Source organism: Leucoraja erinacea, chromosome 15, assembly GCF_028641065.1.
Source record: "Leucoraja erinacea ecotype New England chromosome 15, Leri_hhj_1, whole genome shotgun sequence".
NCBI classification, from domain to species: domain Eukaryota; kingdom Metazoa; phylum Chordata; class Chondrichthyes; order Rajiformes; family Rajidae; genus Leucoraja; species Leucoraja erinaceus.
The window spans coordinates 42,322,522-42,349,609 of NC_073391.1; the positions used below are offsets into that span (position 1 = coordinate 42,322,522).

Genomic DNA, 27,088 nt, shown 5'->3' on the forward strand with positions numbered 1-27,088 from the left:
ACTAATGTTTCCCAATGGCCGTTGATGGGAGAACAGAAAATACCATTTTCACGACAGAATATCGACTGAAAATAATAAAAATATTTTCTCACCTTTCTTTTTTATTGGGGAACCTAAAGAATGACAGGTTGGGTCGTTTAGATTTACGATTAGAATACTTGATAGCAGAGCAGTGAGATGAAATTTAGACCAGGACGCCATGACAGTGTGGGGGAAGCCCAATAAAATGCTTAACAATATGGCGTCGACGGTCACACACGTCATACTACGCGTTTTTCGAGGAGTGGTCTATCTTGTCCCTCTACGATCTTTGGTCCCGACCACCACCACCCCACACACACCCACACGCCGTCAGCCAATGTCCTCCAGAGATGCTGCCTGACCCGCTGAGTTGCTCCAGCACTTAATGTCTTTTTATGTTGTTGTAAACCAGCCTCTAAGTTAAGGAGTAAATGTAGAAACAAGGAAATACAAATGATGCCCCCCCCCCAAAAAAAAACACAAAGTGCTGGAGCAACCTGTTGAGTTGCTCCAGCACTTTGTGTCTTTTCTTTTGTAAACCAGCATCTACATTAAGAAGTAAATTGAGAAGCAAGGAACTGCAGATGTTGCTTTACCAAAAAAAAGATACAAAGTGCTGGAGTAACTCAACCTATCCATGTTCTCCAGAGATGCTGCCTGACCCGCTGAGTTACTCCAGCATTTTGAATCTTTTTTTGTAATCCAGCATCCATGTTAAGGAGTCAATGTAGAAACAAGGACATGCAAATTTAGGAAAAAACTAAATGCTAATTGATAGAAAGAAAACACAAAGAGCTGGACTAACTCAGCAGGTCAGGCAGCATCTCTGGAGAATATGGATAGGTGACACAAACTGCCTGACCTGCTAAGTTACTCCATCACTTTGTGACATTTTCTTTGTAAACCAGCATCTATTGCAGGGAGCAGATTCGGAAACAAGAAACTGCAGATGCTGGTTTACCAAAACCAAAGACATAGTGCTGGAGTAACTCAGCAGGTCAGGCAACATCTCTGGAGAACATGGATAGGTGGCATAAAGTTATCCATGTTCTCCAGAGATGCTGCCTGGCCCGCTGTGTTGCTCCTGCACTTTGTGTCCTTTTTCCTACATTTAAGACTGTTGTTACTTCAGTTCCCAAGTGATGGTTTTGATTCGTAAATAAACTAAGACCCATGGAAGAATGGTTTGCAGGAGGCCAATATCTTATTTTGTCTTTTTTTCCTTCTTTCTAGATTTGTGATAGATTATAGAAAATGTATTGCATGGAAGGTGTTCATACTTATGCAGGCATTAGCTTAACTTTGCTGTTAACAATTGCTCGTTTACTATTCATCCTGGGGCAACATCTGGGGAAGTTAAAGTCAAGCAAGATAGTATGAGGGTCTTGGGTGAGGGAGTCAAAGTCAAAGTCAATTTAATTGTCATTTGGACCCCTGGAGGTCCAAACGAAATGCCGTTTCTGCAGCCATACATTACATACAAATAGACCCCAGACACAACAATAATTACATTTAACATAAACATCCATCACATAGCTGTGATGGAAGGCCAAATAAACTTATCTCTCCACTGCACTCTCCCCCCCCCGATGTCAGAGTCAAAGTCATAGCCCCCGGCTGGCGATGGCGATTGTCCCGCGGCCATTAAAGCCACGCCGGGTGGTGCGAGGTCGCACACCGGGTCTTGGTGTTGGAGCCCCCGGTGTGCGCTCGCAGAGTCCGCGGCCATTCCAGCCGCGCGGGGCGGTGATGTTAGGCCCCGCTCCAGGAGCTCTTCGACCCCGCAACTCGGGCAGGGGAAGTCGCCGCTGCAGGAGCCCTGAGAAGCGGTCTCCCTCCAGGGAGCCGTGGGCTCCCGGCGCCGTCGTCCACAGACCCGTCGTTGGAGCCTCCAACTCTCCGGTAGCAGCAGCAGCAGCAGCAGCAGCAGCAACGACAGCAGCAGCAGCAGCGCTCCTCCACCGCTCCACCCACTCCGGACCCGGCCAGCTCCGCGACGGCAACGGTGAGTCAACACCTGAGTCCCCGGCTTCTTCCTGTTGGAGGCCGCTCCTCGTTTCGGCCTCAACGACACGTGAGACCCGACGAGAAAAGGTCGGGTCTCCAGTGCAGGGAGAGATGCAGGGAGCTCGTAGAATCATCCCTGAATCTGGAGGGATGCATTTTCACACTTCTGTACCACTTGCCTGGTGCGAGAGGAGAGAAGAGAGTGTGACTCGTCCTTGATTATGCTGGTGGCCTTGCCAGGGCAGCGCGAGCATTAGCGAAGTATAACTGGCATCTTTTAATGGTCTTTGTCTATGTTGCCTATGGGACCCCTAATCTGCCAGTCTCATCCTCCTGCGCTCTAAGGAATAAAGTCCTAGTCTGCCCAATTTCTCCCTAGAGCACAGGCCTTAAAGTATTGACAACATGCTTGTAAATCTTCTCTGTCACTCTTTCCAGTATAAACAACATCTTTCCTATAGCAGAGTGATGAAAACTGTGCTCAATACTCCAAATGGGGCCTCACCAACGTCTTGTACCACAGAAGATTTTCGGAAAATAGTTACTTTCCCTTTTTAGTTCAGGTTAGCTGATGTACAACATTTGCCAACTTGTTCAATAGTTAGTTTAGTTTATTGCTGGTAACACTGATACCAGGAAAGGATACAGTAGATGTTCCTGTTTCTACAGGTCACAGCGATGATTGTGGAATTTGTTTTGTTGAAAAAAATTGATTTTATTAAAATTTGCAAATGTACAAATCATTCACCTGTTAGTAATACAGTGTGGAAACAAGCCCTTCAGCCCAACTTGCCTACACCGACCAACATGTCCCAGCTGCACTCATCCCACCTGCTCACGTATGGTCCATATCCCTCCAAACATGTACCAGTCTAACTGTTTCTTAAAAGTTAGGATAGTCCCTGCCTCAACTACCTCCCCTGGCAGCTTGTTCCATACACCCACCACTCTTTGTGGGAAAAAGTTACCCTTCAGTTTCCTATTACATTTTTTCCCCTTTCAACTTAAAGTTCCCCCTTCATTGTACCTGACACGTTACCTTTACATTATATCTACATGGCGTATTTTCAGAAACATTCCAAGGTTGTGTTTTTAAAGAGATTATTTTCCAGCCCCTAGTGGTTGTAAAAAACATTGCCAAGACCTGGCTCATTAAATAATGGCTCAGATTTTCCAGTTGTAATTATGCTGCAAGTGCCAGCGTTCACTGTCATCTCACTATGAAACTAACACTTAGCAAGTTTTGGAGTACAATCCTGCAAATATTGAAATCTAGAAATTGCTGTCAGTGACTTCCTTTCCCTCCACAGACCATTTTCTTTTTACACGTTATCCAACACAACCAAGAAAAAAACAATAATTTGACAAAAAGGTATTCAAGCTTATTGCCAATTTTGCTGCCTGTAAAATATGCTGTACTTTTTTTTGTAATAAGTGTGAGCCAGCTTTACACGATGAACTCATACATAATTACTCCTTTGTAAATTCTCTCGCCCCAAAAATAAACGTTGTGGTTTGTACTTCTCTGACAAATAATTTCACTCTGACATAATTTCTCTTTTTATCACAAATTTCAATAAAATTAAATTGTGCATTGATTGCTTTTGTTAAGTTTGATATTTCAGTTTCTTCCATCTCATGTATATTCCAATTATTTGTACATCGTTTGTAAAATATTTACACTATTAACTGAAACCTGTAGATATATGGAACTGCAGTTCTGGTTTGCAATTAAAAAAAAAAAAACTGCTGGAGTAACTCAACAGATCTGGCAGCATCTCTGGAGAACTTGGATCTGAAACATTTCCTATTAATGTTCTCCAGAGATGCTGCATGACCTGCTGAGTTACTCCAGCACTTTTGTTCCCTTTAAAAAATATAAATGTGCCTGTTTTTCTTCCTGTAAGTCTTGTGTCATAGGTTGCTGACTCAATTGGGGGACATCACTGTTGCTTAATGCCTGGGATCCTGTAGAAATGACTCAGAACAGCTCCTGACCTTGAAAAAGAGGAACTCCACATTATGGAGTTCACCAGCTCTTTATTAAAATTATTTTTCGAAATCAGCAGAGTTTACTGACTGCAACATCTAGACTGTCGACACCTCTATCTCATGAGTTGCAGCAGATGGCTGTTTGGGAAATTAAAACTTGTGTGAACACACATTAAAGTACACCTTGAAATTTTCAAATCATTTCAACGTACATATGACAACATACTTCAACAACCAATGAGTGTGTTGAAATAGATGTATTTATTTTGTCACCAATTTGAGGTGCGAAAATGTTTGCTTTGGTCATCTGTGACAGCGCCCCCTCCCACTGGCTGACTGATCAGGATGGGCGGCGCTGTCATAAGTGACCAAAGCAAACATGTTTGCATCTCAAATTGGTGACAAGATAAATACAACATCTATTCCAACACACTCATAATTGGTTGTTGAAGTACGTTGTCGTATGTACTTTGAAATTATTTGAAAATTTCAAAGAGTACTTTAAAGTGTGTTCTCACACGTTTGAAATTCCCAAACAACCATCTGCTGCAGCTCGTGAGATAGAGGTGTCTACAGTCTAGATGTTGCAGTCAGTATAATCTGCTGATTTCAAAAAAGAATGTTCATAAAGAGCTGGTGAACTCCATATTATGGAGTTCCTCTTTTTCAAGGTCAGGAGTTGTTCTGAGTCATTTCTCCAGGATCCCAGGCATTAAGCAACATTCCCCAGCATCACTGGTAACTCGTGGATCTAAATAGCTAATATTGGTTGGCCACTTGAACCATGTCAGCCTACTCCCAATGGCATCCCAACCAGAGGGAAGAGGACCAAAGTGGGACACCTCCCTGCTAGCTGTGCTCTCCTGTCGCAGGTTCGAGGAAGACTGAGCCTCTGGGATAAATCTGAGACCACCAGCACCCCTGTGTGATCATGATTGAGCTACTGGGAAGAAGCCCTAGACAGCCAGTAACTTTATTGAGTGGCAGGAGCAACTCTGAGATGCCAGTGCTTCTTCCTGCCCACAGACAATGAGGGGCTGTACCCAAACATAGAGACAAAAACTGAGCCACCAGTACCACCTCTTCAACCACAATGCTGAGCCACCAGGATAAACCTGAGATCTCCAGGATAAGTCTGAAACAGCCAGCACCTCCTCTCGAAGCAAGGGTGAACCTCAGGGAGAAGCCTAAGATTACTACGCTTCCTCCTTCGAAGACCAGGACTGGCTGCCGGGAGCTGTCGGGACAACCCCAAGATTGCCAATGCACATGTGTGCTGCCAATGAGGGACAACGCCCCCCTTGTGGTCCTGGACTTTCTTACAACTGTAAATAAAATATATTGTATAAGTTCACCCTACTGCAAGTGTTAATGTGGTCACAGCCAAACCTTGCACCCCCACAAAATGTTTCATGTGGGTTTCTGCCATCTTCTAACCCCATCAAATTTTAGTTTTAGATGTTTTATTGAGTGAATTTACTGGCACTTTGGAAACCTTCAGACCAATAATCTTGTATGGAGAAGCTAACCACAGGAGGCTGTGGAGGCCAAGTCAGTGGATATTTTTAAGGCAGAGACAGATTGATTCTTGATTAGTACGGGTGTCAGAGGTTGTGGGGAGATGGCAAGAGAATGGGATTATGAGGGAGAGATAGATCAGCCATGATTGAATGACAGAGTAGACTTGGTGGGCCAAATGGCCTAGTCCTGCTCCTATCACTTGTGACATTTTAAGTGTGCAGTGATTTCAATGCAGCCCTGTGGCATCTGGGTTCTCTCACTGAATACAGGTGAAGACGCATAGTGTAGTTAACTTGTGAACTGAACTTTATCACAACCACCGACAAATATTTTCAATCAGCAGTGCGTTTGATCTTCACAAGAAAATAAAACTCGCCCTGGCCCTTCTCTGTATGTGTGCTTTATTCCAAATTAAAGGTAGTTAATAGGTTCTCCGAAATATTCTGAAATTTGCGGTTATCTGAAGATATTATTGAAAGATATCCTTTTTGAAACCACAAAGTATAAAGGTATTTGGAAATGATCAATTAAACAGAACCTCTGAATTGGAGCTTAATGTAGGGTCTTGCCAAAATGATCTTATTTTTCTGTTCAATATTTATTGGCAGCTTTGCTTTCCACGCATAAATTATTAACAACCTGATATTCCTCTTTCTACTTATCTCACTCACTGCTAATCCACTATTAAGGAAATCACTTAAATTGATTTGGCAATCATCAGATAAAATTCAGCATCAATTTACATATTATTCTTTTGGCCATGTCATCAATGTGCAATCAGGTATGTCTGACAGTTGTAATATTCTCATTCAAACACTGATATTAGTTATAAAGCTTGTAATTTTTATGGACCCCACAGAAAATAAGCTTTATTTATAATAGACAATATTGCTATTATTTAATGCATCAAACCTGCTGTTAATTCCTGCGTAATAACATTATATTGATGTGCAGACAACAGAAAGGCACCATAGTTTATTCGTTGTAGATTTAACATCATAGACATAGCTGTAATGAGGTGCTTGAGGAGTATAAAGAATGTAAAAAGAAACTTAAGAAACAAATTAGAAAAGTTAAAAGAAGATATGAGGTTGCTTTGGCAAGTAAGGTGAAAGTAAATCCAAAGGGTTTCTACAGCTATATTAATAGCAAAAGGATAGCGAGGGATAAAATTGGTCCATTAGAGAGTCAGAGTGGACAGCTATCTGCAGAGCCAAAAGAGATGGGGGAGATATTGAACAATTTATTTTCTTCGGTATTCACCAAGGAGAAGGATATTGAATTATGTGAGGTAAGGGAAACAAGTAGAGTACTGACACTTTTGAGAAATATAAAAGTGGATAAGTCTCCAGGTCCGGACAGGATATTCCGTAGGACATTGAGGGAAGTTAGTGTAGAAATAGCAGGGGCTATGACAGAAATATTTCAAATGTCATTAGAAACGGGAATAGTGTCGGAGGATTGGTGTTCAGCGCATGTTGTTCCATTGTTTAAAAAGGGGTCTAAGAGTAAACCTAGCAATTATAGACCTGTTAGTTTGACGTTAGTGGTGGGCAAATTAATGGAAAGGATACTTAGAGATAATATATATAAGCATCTGGATAAACAGGTTCTGATTAGGAACAGTCAACATGGATTTGTGCCTGGAAGGTCATGTTTGACTAATCTTCTTGAATTTTTTGAAGAGGTTACTCGGGAAATTGATGAGGGTAAAGCAGTGGGTGTTGTATATATGGACTTCAGTAAGGCCTTTGACAAGGTTCCTCGTGGAAGGTTGGTTAAGAAGGTTCAATGGTTGGGTATTAATGGTGGAGTAGCAAGATGGATTCAACAGTGGCTGAATGGGAGATGCCAGAGAGTAATGGTGGATGGTTGTTTGTCAGGTTGGAGGCCAGTGACTAGTGGGGTGCCACAGGGATCTGTGTTGGGTCCACTGTTGTTTGTCATGTACATCAATGATCTGGATGATGGTGTGGTAAATTGGATTAGTAAGTATGCAGATGATACTAAGATAGGTGGGGTTGTGGATAATGAAGTAGATTTTCAAAGTCTACAGAGAGATTTATGCCAGTTGGAAGAGTGGGCTGAAAGATGGCAGATGGAGTTTAATGCTGATAAGTGTGAGGTGCTACATCTTGGCAGGACAAATCAAAATAGGACGTACATGGTAAATGGTAGGGAATTGAAGAATGCAGGTGAACAGAGGGATCTGGGAATAACTGTGCACAGTTCCCTGAAAGTGGAATCTCATGTAGATAGGGTGGTAAAGAAAGCTTTTGGTGTGATGGCCTTTATAAATCAGAGCATTGAGTATAGAAGTTGGGATGTAATGTTAAAATTGTACAAGGCATTGGTGAGGCTAATTCTGGAGTATGGTGTACAATTTTGGTCGCCTAATTATAGGAAGGATGTCAACAAAATAGAGAGAGTACAAAGGCGATTTACTAGGATGTTGCCTGGGTTTCAGCAACTAAGTTACAGAGAAAGGTTGAACAAGTTAGGGCTTTATTCTTTGGAGCGCAGAAGGTTAAGTGGGGACTTGATAGAGGTATTTAAAATGATGAGAGGGATAGACAGAGTTGACGTGGATAAGCTTTTCCCACTGAGAGTAGGGAAGATTCAAACAAAGGGACATGACTTGAGAATTAAGGGACAGAAGTTTAGGGGTAACATGAGGGGGAACTTCTTTACTCAGAGAGTGGTGGCTGTGTGGAATGAGCTTCCAGTGAAGGTGGTGGAGGCAGGTTCGTTTTTATCATTTAAAAATAAATTGGATAGTTATATGGACGGGAAAGGAATGGAGTGTTATGGTCTGAGCGCAGGTATATGGGGACTAGGGGAGAATACGTGTTCGGCACGGACTAGAAGGGTCGAGATGGCCTGTTTCCGTGCTGAAATTGTTATATGGTTATATGGTAAGGTGAGAGGGACAATGTTTAAATGAAATGTACTGGGTAACTTTTCCTTACACAGAGGATGGTGGGTGCCTGGAATGTGCTGCCAGGGGTGGTGGAGGCAGATTCAATAACTGTGTTTGAGAGGCTTTTAGAAAGGCACATGGATGTGGATCATGTGCAGGCAGTTGAGATTAGTTTATCTTGGTATCATGTTCAGCACAGATTATGGACCAAATGGCCTGTTCCTGTGCTGTACTTTTCTATGTACAAGCAAGGCACTGCAGATGCTTGTTTACACAAAAAGACACAGTGCTGGAATAACTCAGCGGTTCAGTCAGCATCTTCAAGAAGTGACCCGACCCGAAACGTCACCAAAGATGCTGCCTGACCTGCTGAGTTAATTCAGCACTTTGTGTCCTGCACTTTTCTATATTCTATATTTATTGAAAGGAACACATTTTAAGTTAACTTGTGTAGTTTTGGTTCTGACAGATCAGTTATGTCGATGCCTTCTTCTATGTTTGATCAATATAATGAACTTTACTCGTGTCTTCGAGCATCTAATAATTTAAAGTATTAAGTTTATATATTAAATACGTTTGAAACCAATTTTCAATGTTTCAGGCATGTCTTTTTTTTCTAAATGTATATCAATTTTGGTTGTCTTGGAGTATTGTTGGATATTAAGGGAATAATGAAACTGAGGTAACTTAGGCAAAGATGTCTTTGAATGGCAGAGCAGAGTTGAAAAGCCAAATGCCGTATTTCTTAATTTCATATTCTTCTGATTTATATATATTACTTTTGATTTTCAATGTTTCAGACATGTCTTTTTTTTCTAAATGTATATCAATTTTGGTTAAGTCTTGGGGTATTGTTGGATATTAAGGGAAAAATGAAACTGAGGTAACTTAGGCAAAGATGTCTTTGAATGGCAGAGCAGAGTTGAAAAGCCAAATGCCGTATTGCTTAATTTCATATTATTCTGATTTATATATATTACTTTTGATTAGATGAAAGAATATAGCCTATTCTTTCAAAATCTTCACAAAGGATAAAAAGAATCAATCAAGTAAAAACATTTCTGCGGCCTTTTTTAGAGAATAATTAATTTTGGAGATTGAAATTGCGCGCGCACACGCACACAACTGTGTGTTCTCACCAAAGTCTTGTGTTGCAGTAAGACTTCCTTCCTCTAAATCCCATTCAATAAAATTTAATTTACCATTTGCTTTCCAAAGTGCTTTCTGTGTCTTCTCTAAAAAGGCTGCAGCAAAGGTTTACTTCATTGATTTTTTTGGTTGACGGGATTATTCTCTGAGGAGATTTTGAATGAATGTACCATACTCTCCGGAAGAATGAAAGGTGATATAAATGAAACATAAAAATAGTAAGAATGTGAAATTAAGACGGATTAGATGATCTTTTCCTTCAAATCTTTCAGCCATCCATTTAAATTTGCTGCTCATACACATTAAGAATTCATTCATGATCTCATTCCTCTCCATTTTTGACCTTCTTTAACCTAACAATACTCTTTAGACAGTTTCTTCAAATGAATGTGGGTCTCACAACATTTAGGCATATAAAAAAGACACAAAGTGCTGGAGTAACTCAGTGGTTCAGGCAGCAGAAGAACATGGACAGGTGACTTTTCAACTCGGGACCAATCTCTTAGGAATGCAGCCTGTCATGAGTTATTCCAGCGCTTTGTGTCTTTTTATTGTAAGCCAGCAGCTGCAGTTCCTTGTTTCTACACCTAGGCATTTATATATAGGCACAACAAACTTCACCTCTTCAAATGACAGACTTGTTACCCCAAGAATCAACGTGTTTTACTTGTGCTGAACCTCAATCATATGTTGTGTAGGAAGGAACTGCAGATGCTGGTTTAAACCAAAGATTTAAAAAAAAAGCTGTAGTAATTCAGCAGGGGACAGACAGCATCTCTAGAGAGAAGGAATGGTTGACGTTTCGGGTCGAGACCCTTCTTCAGATATTAATGCAAAATAAATAGATTATTGGATATTAAGGAAATAATGAAACTGGGTAGCTTAGGTAATGATGTCTTTGAATGGCACAGAAGAGTCTCGATCTGAAACGTCACCCATTCCTTCTCTCCAGAGATGCTGCCACTGAGTTACTCCAGATTTTTGTGCCTATCTTCGGTTTAAACCAGCATCTGCAGTTCCTTCCTGCACAACTTATGATTGAGGTTCAGTGCAAGTAAAACACATTGATTCTTGGGGTGATAAGTCAGTCATTTGACGAGGTGTAGAAACAAGGAACTGCAGCTGCTTGAGAAGCTTCAGTCTGAAGAAGGGTCTCAACCAGAAACATCACCCATTCCTTCTCTCCAGAAATACTGCCTGTCCCGCTGAGTTACACCAGCTTTTGGTGTCTATCCTCAATCATAAGTTTTTACCTTTCTTCAGTAAGGAGATCACATCTGTGCATTTTATTCCGGATGATTTTGCCAAGGCAATATATAATTTCAAAGTGCTAGAGTAATTCAGTGGATCAGGCAATCCATCTGAAGAATGGTCCAGACCAGAAATGTCACTTCTCCAGAGACATTGCTTGACCCGCTGAGTTACTCCAAGACTTTTTGTCCTTGCGTGTTAACATTTATCCATTTTAAAATGTACTTATGTTGTTAATGTTTGTTTCTCATTTTTTAATTTCTATTTTTTCAAGCTTTTGAATGTTATGAATATCCAGGAGCATTTAAACCCATAACAGCTTTGTCAGCCAGCTTTGCTTAGCAGACTGTTAATTTTCCTTCCAAAATATGTGGACGGGGTTAGTTTTGGCACGCCCACATGAATGTTATGTTCCAAAAAGATCAAATTGCTTCAGAACACGTTGATACCAGTAGATCAGGGAAAATACGTTTCTGGTCATTGTACACAGTTGTGGTGAGCATGGGTGGTTCACCATAAGCTCCAAATCCTGATCTACTAGATTAAGTAATGAGTTGGTGGTGGAACAGCACTATGTCTATTATTATAACGACCAATAAATGGCTTGAAAATGGCACTGTCTCAAAAAATGTATATTGTGTCATTACTACTACTATACACTTGTACTGTATCTGATATGCTTTTCTAGGGTATATCTAAGTGCCTATGTATAGTGATACTTGTACTGAACTTGTCACAAATGAATTTCACTGTATCTCAGTACATGTGACAAATAAAGGAACTGCAGATGCTGGTTAACAAAAAAAGATACAAAGTGCTGGAGCAGCTCAACGGGTCAGGCAGCATCTCTGGAGAACATGGCACCGTTCACAACATAACAGAAAATTTTAATAATAATCTAATAACCTTGTATCTTAATCCTCTGCGGAATTACTCATCACCAATTTAAAGGTCATGATGCTGAGTACGGGTGATGTCTGTATGGAGTTTGTACGTTTTCCTGTGACTGCGTGTTTTCCCCAGTTTCTTCCCATACTCCAAAGACGTGCAGGTTTGTAGGTTAATTGGCTTTGGTAAAAGAAAATGTAAATTATCCCTAGTGTGTAGGATAAAATTAGTGTACGGAGTGATCGTTGGTCAGCCAGGACTCAGTGGGCCGAAGGGCCTGTTTCCACACTATCTCTAAAGTCTAAATCAATTATTATGGTGTGCATACCCTGGAGACAAACTAAATTATATTACCAAAACTTTCCTCACCTCTGTCTATGTCATGAAATAATTTTGGTCTCAGAAATAATTTTTTCACATCTGATTACAATGCAATTTTTTCTTAACCAGCATTTTGTTCCACTTTAACCAGGTAGGAACAACATGATACAAAATGAACACAGACCTCGGGAAGAAATGTTCTTGTTCCAATGTGCTGGATTTTCTTTGAAAGACACAAAATCTTGCGTAACTCAGCAGATTAGGCAGGATCTCTGGAAAACATGGAAAGGTGACGTTTCAAGCCAGAACCTTTCTTCAAATAGGTGACTTTTCGGGTCTGGACTCTTCTTTGACCTGGTACATCCAGGCCAAAAACAGGGTCTTATTGCACTGACCACCTACATTAGGACCAATTAGGAAGGTTCAATGGCGAGAAAATTCATAACATTTAATTATTTCAAACCTGAGGCTTTTAAATCGTTTTTCAAAGACCTCCAACATTACAAATGATATAAAAGGTATTAAAATTGAAGCACATAATTAAAAAGATTTTTTTTTAATCTGGCATAGGCCAAGAATCCATAAATGAATTCAACGGAATGTCCAATTCTACACTGGGCCTGACCTAGTATGAGATCAGAAAGGTAATTCACATCACAATGCTGGGAAACCCTAGTAAGGCCCAAAGATACTAGCTCCTCTAATATCTTTGGTACGGCCTTACATTGAGACCAAGATAATGTTGGGGGATGTAAAGGCAATGCCAACACCTGGAGAGTCAAGAGTTTTATTGTCATATTTCCCTGATAGAACAATTAAATTCTTACTTAGCAGCACAACAGAATATGTAAACATAGTAAATTGTAAACTATATAATAAACTAGATAGAGAAAAAGTTCAGTGTGTGTGTGTATATATATACACATACTCACAAATCCCCACCTACACACACATATTATGTTGGATATCATTCTCCAGTCTAAGTCTCTATTTAAATGTAATTTCTATATTACCAACCTAACTTTTTGTACCAAATTATTAATTCTTGCATTTTATTAACCTATGGTATTAAATTTAAGCATGGAGTGTTCTTACAACAGTTTCAACTGTAACGGATAAAGCTGCCTCTTTAAGCTACCAGTAATACATATAGGGTGCTTCTTTTTTTTCCCCTTCTAATTTTATCTGGCACATTATCTCCAAGAATGGTGGAAGGCATCCATTTGGAATGAGAAAATAATTTATCATCTTATTTTACTAATCAGTTTATTAGTGACATTAATTATTGTTTAATAAGTCTCTAATAAACTAATTAGCAAAGTAAGATGATAAAAAATAATGCTCTCATTCCAAATGGATATCTTCCACCATGCTTGGATATAATGTGCCATAAACAAGTAGAAGCAAAAAAGAAGCACCCTGTATGATATAAAATGCTGGAATAACTCAGAGGGACAGGCAGCATCTCTAGACAACATTTCAGATTGTGACCCTTCTTCAGAATCAAGAAATGTCACCTATCTATGTCCTCCAGATATGCGGTCCAACCCACTGAGTTACTCCAGCACTTTGACATGCCCAAAATTCCAGCATCTGCAGTTCCTTGTGAGACCCAATATGACTCCAATCCAAGTGGATGGTCAAATGGGAGAAAATGTTGGTGACTAAGCAATTTTCAATACAATGAGATATAATAATCCTGTATGCTCTCCTCGACACAGCGGTAGTTCAAAATTGAACTGATGAATACATGTCCTGCAAGGACTCTTGAGAGCATTGATGTACAGAGGGATTTGGAGTGCAAGTCATTACTTCCTAGATATGGCAACACAAGTGAATGGGATGATCAAGAAGGTGTTTTGCATGCTTGCCTTCATTGGCCAGGGCACTGAGTATTAAAGTTTGCAGGTTCATGTGGCTACTTGCTCTGAAATGTAGCCTTTTCGGCAACATTTAGAGTATTGTATGCGATTCTGGTTGCCACACTATTGAAAGAATCTAGGGGCTGTGTATTGCATGTTCAATGGAATGTTGCCTGGATTGGAGTGTTTTAGCTACAAGGAGAGGTTGGACCAACTTGGCATGTTTTCTCTGGAGCGTCAGACCTGACAAAATTATATATTATCAGAATTACGCGAGTCATAGATAAGGTAGATCTTTGTCCCAGGATGGAAATGTCACAAACTAGAGGCCATACGTTTAAAGCAAGTGTGGGGAAAGTTGAAAGAAGTCTTTTGTTTACAGACAGTTAACAGATAGTAAATAAAGGTATATGAACCACATGCAGGCAGATGGGATTAGTTTAGATTGGCATTGTGGTGGGAGCAGACATGGTGCGCTGAAGAGCCCGTTTCATGCTCTATGTAAACTGAAAGTTTTGCACTTTAATTTTATGTTATGATTTTATTTTCAGGCGAGGAACAATGAGATTTAAGGTTGTGCAGGTCTGCAGGAAACTGTCCAGTCGCGGGCTGCGGTGTAACAGGAATGAAGACGTTTTTGTTTCAATGCTGACTTCACACCCATCCATACTGTAAACTGAGCTGTAAATTCTGGGAATGATAGGACATTTACTGCAGTTCTTTCCCTGTAGGCCATACGTTCATGACATATTCATGAAGTTGAGATGGCACAAGATTATTTTGATCTGAGGAAATGTGTTCAAATGATCCATCATCAGCATTTGGTCTTGTATTACTTCATCCACAATAAGAACAGGTAACGCTAAAAATACTCATCAAGCAGCATTTGCAGAAATAGAAACAGTTAACCTTTCAGATCAAAGACCCTCCAACAGAAAGGTGAGAAAACAAATTTGTTTCAAGTGGCAAAGGGTGCGTGGGGGAAGAAATGCTAGAACAAAGGAAATTATCCAAGGATTGCCACGGTGATGACATTTTTTTCATCAGCAATTTCAGGTAGAATGAAGAAATGCAAAATATATGGTAATATTCCTCCCATATCAAGGTTTGTCAAAAATGCAATCAAGCCTATTGCTACAACCATTATTTTCATCTTTTTCCTACTCCCTTCATTCTCTCTCCATATATTTTTGAACAAGGGCTTTTCCTTCCTATCTACAATAATCTGTCAGAGTAATGTTCCTCATGGCCATTATACCTTAAAAGGGGTGGTAATCTTTTTGACACTTTTACTTTATGTGTTGAAAACCTGCTGAGTCAGCACATATCTACCTATCACAAACCTACTAGAGAAATATAGCCTCTGCCAAAAATCAGCAAGATGCCAGGGAACTTGAATAATTATTTCAATATAATGATCAGTAATTTAAATTTTATTTTGGATCTTTAGCATCTGCAGAATTTTATTTTCCCCTGGTTTCTCCACCTATCATTCAGGTTTTCTGTTCCCCTCATCAATGAGCACAGAAATATCCCATGTACTTTTTTTACTACTTCATGGCCATTGAAGCTAGGACGAGATGGGGTGGGATGGAGGGAGGTGTTTTCCCCTGCAGTTTCATGTCTTAACCTTTTTTACTTTCCCTGCCACATAATTTTAAAATCAGCAACAAGGCAAAGTCCAAATACAGTGAGAATCATAATTTCTTCAAACTATCCTGCAAAAATCTGATGCTTTATTACCTTGCAAGCAGGAACCTGGACATCTCATTGTCATGCATTTCCAAGACCTGGTTATCTTCTTGCATTTACTGTATGAAGAACTGAGTCTAAAGAAGGGTATCAACCAGAAACAAAACTTATCCTTGTTCTACTCCAGCACTTATATCTAGTGTTTATCTGTTGTCCTTTACTGTGGGTAGAGACCCTTCTTCAGATGGAGAGAAAAACTAGAGATATGGACTGATGAGGTGTGAAAACGACAGATTAAAGTAGAATGGTTCATTACTGGCTGAGAGGAATCAATACAATCAATAAAATGTCACTAGTTTCACTGTCAGGTATAAACCAAAGATATAGACAAAAATGCTGGAGAAACACAGCGGGTGAGGCAGGATCTATGGAGCGAAGGAATAGGCGACTAGTCCACCAGTTGTAGTCTTAAGACTGTTGGAGTAACTCAGCGGGACAGGCAGCAACTCTGGAGAGAAGGAATGGGTGACGTTTCGGGTCGAGACCCTTCTTCAGACTAGTCCACTAGACAGTTGTAGTCTTAAGACTGATTGAAGAACTGAGAGTCCGGCCTGAGACTAGTTATAGTCTACAACCAGTAGACTGGTCTGAAGAAGGGTCTCGACCCGAAACTTCACCCATTCCTTCCAGAGATGCTGCCTGTCCTGCTGCGTTACTCCAGCACTTTGTGATCCTTTACCAAGATGGCGCCGCGACGTCGCCAAAACATCTATGTATAAATTAAAAAAAAAAGAAAACGCGCACCGACCACATCCTATCGTAACCTGGGGAACACGGCCACCTCTTGACACACCTGCTCTCCTCATACGGGAGAAATGGCACCATCCCGCATAAGAGCAGATCAGCAGGGGAGTGAAGGATCATCAGGGTCACAGTTTAAGGATAAAGGGGAAATCTTTTAGGACCGAGATGAGAAAAACATTTTTTCACACAGAGAGTGGTGAATCTCTGGAACTCTCTGCCACAGAGGGTAGTCGAGGCCAGTTCATTGGCTACATTTAAGAGGGAGTTAGGTGTGGCCCTTGTGGTTAGGGGGATCGGAGGGTATGGAGAGAAGGCAGGAACGGGATACTGAGTTGGATGATCAGCCATGATCATATTGAATGGCGGTGCAGGCTCGAAGGGCCGAATGGCCTACTCCTGCACCTATTTTATATGTTTCTAAGGGGGGGGGGGGGGTGTTCGGTGCGTCACCTTCTCCCACCGAGCCACGGCCCTGCCCTCCTCCTTCTACACAAGTTAATCTTCTATCTACCCAACTACTACCCCGAGCGTTCTGCATAAGAATGATTTGCTCCTCTCCGCTTTACTCCGAAGACCTACTCTTTTTTTTCCGCGTCTCCCGAGGCCGGAGCGAGGTTCCCAGCCGTCACTGACCCAGCCGCCATTGAGCCGGCGCTGCGCTGCCGCGGCCGCTTCCCCTCCTCCCCTATATATAGAAAAAATCGCAGCTGTGGCACGTGACCGCCGCAAGTAGTGCCGACCGTGTCACGCCGCGGCCGCTTCACCAATGTGGTAATACTGATTTAATTCACCTCATAACTCGCCCCTCCCCCTCCCTTCCTTCAACCGCCGCCCCCCCCCCCCCCCCCCTCTCAACCAGAAACTGGTGCAATGCACACCAACCTATACAAATCTGCAAAAATAATCAATTGATTGATGGATGGATGGAGGGAGGGGAATACAGCAGGGGAAGATTAAAAAAAACCAAAGAAGGCTCAATCGAGTTGGAGGGACTATATATTTTTTTTAATAGGCGGATGGTTACACTCTCCTCCCCCCCCTCCTCCTCTCAGCTCTCGAGGGCATTGCGCTTTTTTTTTCCCTGGGAAGCCATGATGGAAGTTTGAGAGTCCGGCGGCGGCAGCAACAGCGACAGCAGCAGCAACAGCGACAGCAGCGCCTTGGAGAAGGAAGCAGGGAGCAGGGGGTGGGGAGCTGGAGTCGGTGCCGTGGCCCTTGCTGCCCCTGAGGGGGGCCCCGAACTGGAGGCCTCGGCCATCAAGCGAGAAAACCAACCAACCATCCATCCATCCAGCCAAGAACCGTGTGAAGCGGGCCCCCGGTTTTGCTGCTGCTGCTGCTGCCGCCCCCCCCCTCTAAATTCTCCCCTCCTTCCTTCCTTCCCTCCCTCACACTCTCTCTCCCCTCCCTCCAGTTTACCCACATACCTTTAAATGATTAATTTGCGGGTTGGATCCTGGAGTGTGGATTATATCTCGCTGTTTGACCGAAGCAAAGGACCGGCTGCGGATGTATAGTTTTTTTTTTAACGTAAATATATATATATATTTTTAGGGAAAAGAAACATCTGTTTCGTTTTAACCCCCGAATATCCCCCCCCCCCCCCCCCTCTCCCTCCCTTCCCCTTCCCTTCCTCTTCCTCTTCCTTCTTCTTCCCCCCCCCCCCCCTCCCCCTTTTTCCCCCTTCCACCTTGAACCACTGGGTTTTATTTTCTCCCTCCTCCCCCCCCCCCCCCCCCCCCCGGGCGGCAGTAACGGCGGCGGTGGAGGTGATAGTGGAGGAGGAAAATTCGCAGGGAGAGACGGTGAATGTGGCGACCGCCCCCATCCTCCTCTCCTCCTCCTCCTCCTCCTCCACCACCTCGTCGTCCCGCAGCACTGCTTTCACTTTTGCCCCACCACGGATTATTTCTCTCCCTTCCCCGCGACCCTTCGTCGATGGTGATCTGAGACGAGCCGCCGGAGCAAAACCCCGGCGGAGATTATTAACGGGAGGCTGCTGCGTGGCTTGGATTCGCCGTGTAGGCCTCTGTGTGTGACAGTAGCCGTAATAAACCAGAAGCCAAGAAGGAGGAGGGGGGGGGGGAAACATTTCCACATCCTCCTCCTCTACCACCACCTATTCAGCCGGGATAGCACAGACATGGCTTCGAGAATCAAAGAACTTGTCAGCAGGAACAAGAGGAGATACCAGGAAGATGGATTCGACTTGGACTTGACATGTATCCATTTTTGTTTTTCGGGTGTTTGGGGGGGGGGGGGGTTAGAAAATACAGTTGGCAAACGGTTTCTCGTGTGCCTTAAGGATGGTTTGATTGGAGAAGTGCACATAACGCTAAATAGTGTTTAGTTTAATTTTGGATAAAAGAAGCGCAGGCCTGCCCTCGTAATTTTTTTTGCATTCCCATACTTTCCAAATTCTGATTTCGCAGTTTTAGGTAATAGGCAAGTGACCGCAAAGAGGTGTCTGGGTGAGTTCTTTAACACTTACATCTGATTAAATATTTGTCGGCCTATGCATTGTAGATTTAATGTGTAATGCCATTATAATCATTTCTTTCTGTACTGAGGTACCTATTGTGCAGATTTAGAGCTGCCATGCGTAACCTCTGCGGGAGGGGAGGTGGGTGGGGGTGGGGGCACTACCTATTGTATGAGTGCGGATAGATTTTGGCCTAGATAGGAATGACTGAAGTTCTATATCAAATATTTGATTTTTTTTGGCATGGTTTTTATGGTTGGTTTATTTTTTTTAAAGCTACTTTTCCTCATACTTTTGCATCATCTTTTGTATAATTAGAGACAGTCATATAGCAATAGCTGTTCTTTCATATCACCGTCTTGAGAGATTAAGTAATCCCTGATTTTAGTTTGATTTGAAAGCAATTCCTTTATCTAATGAAATGCTTGTATGTATAGTTTTTATTTTTTAAAAAATCAGTTCATCATGTCTTGAGTGAGATAGATGGGTTTGGATGTTTTAAATGAGTAGATTGGGTCATCAATTTATTGATCTTGCCAATATCTTTGATCTCATTTTTTTAGTAGTAGTAGTAGTTTAATGGTAATCAGAAAAGTGGGTTTGCAAGAGGAATTCTCCGATCAGTTTGTGGCTAGTGATTGCACTGTGTCACATTAAAATTACAGAATACGCTGTCTGATCTTGTTACATTAAGCTTTCTATTTCAAATCCTACTAATGGCTGACGAGTATGTATATTGTTAGATTTAAGTAGTTTTATGCCCTGCAATTTATTTGAGTTTTTCAAAAAGAAAAATGCAGTGTCCTCTTTCTAATATCATGTAGTATCTCTGACATGTGTCCAAATAAGTAAAACTTTGTTTGTATTTGTCTTGTTGATGAGATGCAAATTATCCAAACCCAATCCAAGATTCACATTTATTTTTATAGGTAACCCTTTGCACTGTGGCTGTTGGTATATTCGTACATTGGCATATTTAGATAATTTTGTTCATTTTCTGGTCTAAGTGCAAGTTATGATGGTTTTGCATCATCAAGTATGTTGAAGTATGGGTTTGATAATTTTGGTCAGTTTTGTAAATGGAAGCTGTAGAGTTCAAGGTATCCATCTCATGACTTTGATTACAATTATGCCACATGCTATTTGTCATAATTCTTGATATGTAAGAAAATATTTTCATGAATTTGTTGCATTGTCCTCGGGGAAAATTAATATATTGGTACCAAACCTTCATCTGAAATCTTATGAAATTTAAAAAGTTTGTATTTTGCATTGCAGAGTTTTTCTTGGCTTTGTACAATCATGCCTTGCTCCTTTGCCATTGTGATTGAAGCGACCTGTGAAGTAATATATGATCTCAAAAAATAAAAATTGGTACTCGAGTAGTTAATACGAAAATGAGTAACAATATGGTAGCTTACAGTAAACATTGCAAATATTGTGCAACTTGTCTTGCATTAGTAGCCTAGTTTCTCATCTATAATCCACGTCGGTAGGAAATATCTATGGCTTAACTGTCCTAGCATTGCAGTTTAAATTAAATAGTGCAATAGCATTCAAATAATTTAGTCACAGATGGCTGTCATCTGTTGGGGACTTGGTGACACTTGATGACATGGGCTGGAATAAGACTCATTGCATTCTTTATCTCTTTGATATAAGGAAGGGGCAACCTATTTTAATGGTGCTATGCAAATGTACGGTATTCTAAGAGTGAGATTAGGCTCTGTACTTTGTGCTTGTGTGTCAGCAAGGCTTAGCAGTTAACATTCCTGCCTCTGAGTTGATGTAGGTTCAAATTCTAGTCTTGTATTTAAGCACAATGTTGAGTTGCACATTGAGAATGCCATCCTTGGGATGCAGCACTAAAGAGGTGTAATGCACATCAGATCAATTGCTGCTTGCAGACTTTGACCATTCCATTATCCTCTTTGAAAATCAGCAGGGACATCATAGGCAGGATAGATATTTCTCCTGCATTGCATATAATAAATTAGTCATTTATTTCATTGCTATTACGGGAGCGTTTCCATGTTCGAGCAAGACTACTAATATCTGCCTATATAATATTTATTGAATTTCACTATACTTCATATTTGAAGCAGTTCAGCTTTTTCAGGTAAATATTTGTTTTTACGCAAATGCTTGTGTGAGATCAAAATACAAAACGTTATGGTACATTTTTTTTTGGTACATTAGATATGAACGCATTTGAAAGTAAGTAGCACAATAGAGTTGAGAGGAAGTTTAGAATATGTCAATGTTATCCAAGAATAGGTTGCCATTCATGGAAGGTAGCATTGTACATTATATATGTGATTAACTTTGTCCCTTGAGTGCTTTTTCTGTGATGACCAAGGTTTTGAAGGTGGAGTATCTGTCTAATGAAATCATAGCATAATAAAATGTATCTATCAAAAGAGTTTTGACAATAAATGCTTTTGGGTGCTGTACCTTAACATTTGCTTGAATGGATTGCAGCATGTTTTATAGTTGCTTCTAACAGTACTCTCCATGTTGCTTGGATGAATGCTATTTAGATGCAAATCTTGTAGCTCTTAGGAATTGTCTCAAACCTTAACTGAGTTCTTAGGACGATTTTCTTGAAGTCTGTTTGGTAGTGGGCCAGAAATGAGAATTGAGTTTTGAATAATTTCTCTTTGGCCTCGGTGAAACGGTTTTGTTTCCCCCTAAACTACCTAATTTCCTAGTGATTCTATCCATGCTCAATAGATTGAAGAGAATTGCTGCTGTGGATTACTTATAGCAAATGTGATTGGAAGCAAGATGGTGTATGGTCATATTATTATTTTACTTAAGTACGTTTATTTAGTCTCTGGCAAACGAGAAAGTGAATTAATAATTCTCAGTAGAAGAGATTTTTATTATCTGTGGCAAGATAGAATGCAATAAAATACTTCCAATGATTATAAAGTACGTTTTGACTCTACGTTGTATTTTTCCTGTTCACTGTGTCTAATCAGTGATGTGATTTTGAACCAACTAGATTAAAAAAAATCCTGATCAATTTTAGAACAGCTTTTGTTCATTCTTTTCTATGAACCTTCACGGCATTGTGACCTGAGACACAAAATAGTCAGTGCGTAGTGCTAATTTATCCATTAGGGGTGGATTTATTTGAAAGATACTGTAAACATTACTCAATCAGTTAAAATGTAAATAAAATGGATCTGTATGGTTGGAAACGTTTGCTTTGCATTTTGTGGTCCAATTCAATAGGTTGTTAAGGGAGATTTTCCATTGGAATAGAAAACTAATGAATCACTAATATTACTTCCAGTAACTATTCAATAGTTTTTTGGTTTTAACTGAAATATTAAAGTGTGACTGCGTTTGGAAATATCCATTGGCCAGTAATAACAGATAACATTGACTCATGCGGCAAGCAACTGCAGAATTCAAGATCAACATTGATCTGTCTGATTTGGGCAAATAAAATGAAAGTCTAATGAAAATACAATGAAAGGTTATGGGCTCCTTTCAATCTCTTTAAATTGGATATTATGCAACCCCAACACCATTCACAAAAAGGTATATTTCAAATGTAAACACAAAATGCTACCTATGAAGGAGAACATTAGAATTTGTTCTCAATCTCCAACATGGGCTCACTGCTAACAACAGCAATTGTTTTTCTCCTGCCTTCCCCAATTTCTAGACTTTCCAAACAGTTTCTAAAAATAAACGGTTCATGATATCTCGCCAACTTTTTGGTACATCCTTATGATTTTTAACTAATAGGAGCGACTGGTCCACCTGAACATGTACTTCAAAACAGTCATGGAAGACCTTTCTTCTATTCACCAAGCTCATTTGGATGCCTGAAAATGTGACATCACAGTTGCCTCTTTTGGGTTGTCTTAAGGACTCTCTAATCATGTGAGGGGGCTAAAACGGAAGAAAGGTGCTTTCAAACTTGGTATTTTTATTTTTTTAATTGGACTAACCTAGCATTGCAATGGAAACACCTGTAGCCTTGTATTCCTGGTTTCAGAGTAAGAGAATTTGTATATTTACTAAATCCCTTTTGTGACTTGATGTCCCAAAGTGCATTGAGGTTGATGAAGTACTTTTCAAAAGCAGTCAATACTGCACTGTAAGAAATCTCGCGGACAAGAAATATAGAGGAAGGGTGTGCATGTAACAGTATGGTGATGACCAGATTGTCTGTTTTCAGTTATATTGGTCAAGGGATAACATTACATTGGATACCACTGTGAATGCTGTAATTCCAAATATATATTTCCACATTTGGAGTTTAGATGAGGTCTAGATTTTGTTAGGTTCGAATCTCACTCCAAAAACGTGTTTCTGATTTGGAGTATAATCACTTATCTGATGCCTATTTTCCTTATCTGGTTTATGATCTTAAATTGGGTAATGCTGCATGATTTTAATATAAAATTAACAAAGATAATTGTAATGTTGTATTGACTGTTGGACGTTGATAGAATTATAGTTTGGTAAGCTTCCTGCAAGTTTATGGGGTAAAAATTATCTTGCTATGGAACCTAATGAGTCCAGCTCCATCAGCACAGACTAGATTTTCAACCTGTATAGTTTGCTGGATTGAGACAAAAACCAGCATGAGGGGGGAAAAAAGGTAAAGTAAGTAAATATTTTGCACACTTAATGGTAGCACCAAACTTGGTGGCGTAGCTCACCATTATGGTTTCAGAAACTTGCTGATTTGAAATATAGCCGAGCATTTTTAATCAGTTGGCATATATGGAAGTGCCATTGCGTGTAGTTCCTTTTTTAGAAGGTGGAAGTGATAAAGAATGCTAAGACTTCAGAAAATGAAGAATAAGTTAACTCTTTAGATTTCAAAAAAAAAATATGTTGAACATTAATGTGCTTATTCCTGTGCTCATACTTTTACTTTTTGAGTGTCATGTTTATTTTTCATCACGTGTACATCTTAAATTTACAGAATCCTGTAGCTTATCCACATATTTGTCTGCTTCCATGTCGATTGACCAGTGCCATATGTTTGAACTTAGTAAAGGAAAACGTGTATTCTTCAAAATATATTTTGATAGTTGGCCATGTGAATGCCATAGTTGGCATTGCTGCAAGTATATTGGAGATGACATTTTTTTCAAGTAAGGAAAGGAATATCCACTTGTATATTGGCTCGACGATCTTTCAAATTTAAGGTAGACAAAGATGCTGGAGAAACGCAGCGGGTGAGGCAGTATCTATGGAGCGAAGGAATAGGTGACATTTCGGGACGAGACCCTCCTCCACCTTTTGTAGGGGGTAGGGGTTGGTAAGCTGAGAGAGCATTGTTTTCCTGGCTGATCATGAGAGTAAAAATTAAATGGAATAAGAAAACATTACAGTTTCTAGTTGCTGTGAAGAAGCATTTTGTAGTTAAAAAGGCAAAAGTTGATCCAAGCTGTATTATTTGGGCATCCTGGACCATTTGGAATTACGGATTTTATTTACGACTGAGTCCATTGCTCTTGCAGCAAAAGCCTGGTTGTTCGTGCAAAATGTAATTCTTGTAGTTGTGCAAAGCTCTTAATGAAAGGCCTTTCCATATAAGCCATGTGTTTCTTTCAGATTTGATGATGGTCTGCCTTCGTTAAATACTAACAAATGCGAGAAAGTATTTTCTCATTCCATATTCACGTTGGTGTATAGGTGGAGGATTTCTCCAACTTAATGCTTAGCTTTTTCATTGGTATTAGTTATTACATGATTCAATTCTGATTTTGAATGCGTGCTTTTGTGAAAGGGTCTGTGCGATTTATACAATGTATGTATCAATTGTATCTGTTCTGTACATTTTACCAATTGAGTGCAATTAATATTTATTGTATTGTGAGCATGTTTAAACTCTTAATGCACAACATGGCATCAATAATTCGGCCAAACGTGACCAGTTCAAGTCAATTCTTAGTGGCTGAGGAGACAGTCTCAGAATGGGGAGAGCCATGAACGAGAGTTGTGGAGATGAGTCAGATGGTAGCAGAATAACCTGATGTATTGGGATGTGGCTGTAGTTAAGGATACGTTTTATATGTTGAGTGTCAAAGGTTCTTAGTCCATTGTAAAATTTATGGAAAGTCTATTTAGCATGTGAAATTATATCTACTTTATGGAAATTATGGTTTTATTACATTTAGATTAAGGAGAAGTGCAGTAAATGTCAGAGTTTTAGTAGTGCAGGTGTTAATTGGTTTTCATGCTTTCATACAAATGAATGTATTGATATTATTTGACAGTTATGCAATTGACTGATGGTGCATTGAATAGATTTTCCATAGAAGAATGCCTTGTGTGCTGAATGATTTGTGTTGAGGTTGAATCAGCTCTTGCATATGCAAGATTAAGGATTTAAAAAGATAGGTTATAGGGTATTGTGTATAGAAATGAATTTGAGCAATTGTAAATCAAGATTCATGGAGGCAATACTTTAAATTATACCACAATGATTTGTATCACTAAATAGTTTGAGTTTTTGTCCCCAATTCTGTATTGGGAAAATCTTCTGAAACAGAAGGGCATGTATTCTAGTTCATTGGTAATACACTATTGATTCCATAAGTTGGTGTAAAGTTCAGACAGATGTATGATGTGCATATGAAATAAAAAGAAGTGTAAAGTACAAAAGTGCTAATTACCAGAGCACATGCTCCTAATTTGCTTGCAGAGCTTTGTTGATCATTTGAGCATATTATAAATCGTGCTTTATCCGTGCTTCCCGTCACCACATATATGACCTATGTCAACCTTTCCATCATAAATTCATTTTGTTTGCATCATGCCTTAACCCTGTATAGACAATGCGGAATTGGTTTTATTAATACATCTTAGGTTTTGTAATGAAGTCAGCTTTTCATGTTAGTAATTTGTCTTTGTGAACTGACAATTACTTAAAGTGGAAAAATAGTGACCAGATCAAGAACCTACTTAAATAGATTTTTGGGGAGATTAGGAAGGCAATGAGGTATGTTGGATGGATTACAAGAGGATTAAAGTATAGGAGTAAATGTGTCTTGATGCAAGGAGCCTTTAGGAGACTGGATTTGAAATATTGTTTATAACTTTAGCCTCCTTGTCTAAAATCAAAGTGTGCCATGGAGGAACTAGAGTGAAAAATCAACTGACTGATCAAGGGTTGGTGGTTTTGCAGTACGAGACTAGGCTTGTGTTCTCAAGTTTCAAGAATGAGACGAGATCTCAGTGAAACCTGGAAAACTTTGTGTTGACATCATGGCTGAAACGTTGCAAATAAGAGGTTTTGGTCTCGGAATAAGGCCATTTAAGACTGATGAATAGAAATTTCTTCATGCAGAGAATGGTGAACCTTTGGAATTCTATCTGCCCTGAAAAGAATACGACAGCAATCATGGAGTTAATTTATAATGGAGATGGATATTTCTGCATGTTAAGGAAATTGAGGGATATAAGGATAGTACAGGAAAATAACATTGAGGTAATAGATTACACACGATGACTGGTGAACAACGCTAGAAGGGCTAACTGGCCAACTCGTTATTTATTTTAACCCATTTCAAACAGCTTAGAACCCAAATATTCACCACAATTGATTAAAATGTTTGGCCAAACTCGATTTCAGAATTCGTTCTTGCCACTTAGAATTAATAAGTCTGAAGGAAAGTTTTGGCAAACTAGACAATTTCTAGAGTGGGCCCACACGTACAAAACTTGCCTGAAGTCGGTATTAAAGAGAAAGCTGAAGCATTGGCAAGGATCCTCAGCCAAAAGCACCAGTAGTGGTTGATTCATCTCTTCCGCTTCCAGTGGACCCAGCGTGATAGATACGTATCTTCAGCCAATTCATTCCATGTGATGTCCAGAAAGGAATTGGATGAAGCAAAGAATATTGTCTCTAAAAACATTCTGCAAATAGTACTGAAGGCTTGTGTTCTAGAACCCTCCATCGTTGTCCAAGTTGTTCCAGTGGCACTGGTGTCCACCTGACAATGTTGAAAATTGCCCAGTTGTGTCCTGCCCAAGAAAAGCAGGAGAAATCTAACCAGGCAACTACTGCCCCATTAGTTTATTCTCGATCCTTAGTAAAATTAAGTAGCGACAGAGTTGGACTGTGTGGAAACTGGTCTAACTTGCCAACACCAGGGGCCACAGTTTAAGAATATGGGGTAGGCAATTTAGAACTGAGAT

The 27,088-nt window shown here is 40.1% G+C and overlaps 2 protein-coding genes across 2 annotated transcripts in view; one reads left to right on the top strand and one right to left on the bottom strand.

The window, feature by feature from the left end:
* Positions 1-12,325, bottom strand: part of atad1b (ATPase family AAA domain containing 1b) — a 55,909-nt gene extending 43,584 nt beyond the window's left edge. The window contains exon 1 of the mRNA XM_055647260.1: positions 12,255-12,325. The gene's annotated coding sequence lies outside the window, so the exon portion shown is untranslated. The remainder of the gene's footprint in view (positions 1-12,254) is intronic.
* Positions 12,326-18,099: 5,774 nt separating this feature from the next.
* ptenb (phosphatase and tensin homolog B) overlaps positions 18,100-27,088 on the top strand; it is a 109,024-nt gene continuing 100,035 nt past the window's right edge. Inside the window, exon 1 of the mRNA XM_055647261.1 lies at positions 18,100-18,650. Within this exon, the coding sequence (XP_055503236.1) occupies positions 18,572-18,650 (79 nt within the window). The 5' untranslated portion in view covers positions 18,100-18,571. The remainder of the gene's footprint in view (positions 18,651-27,088) is intronic.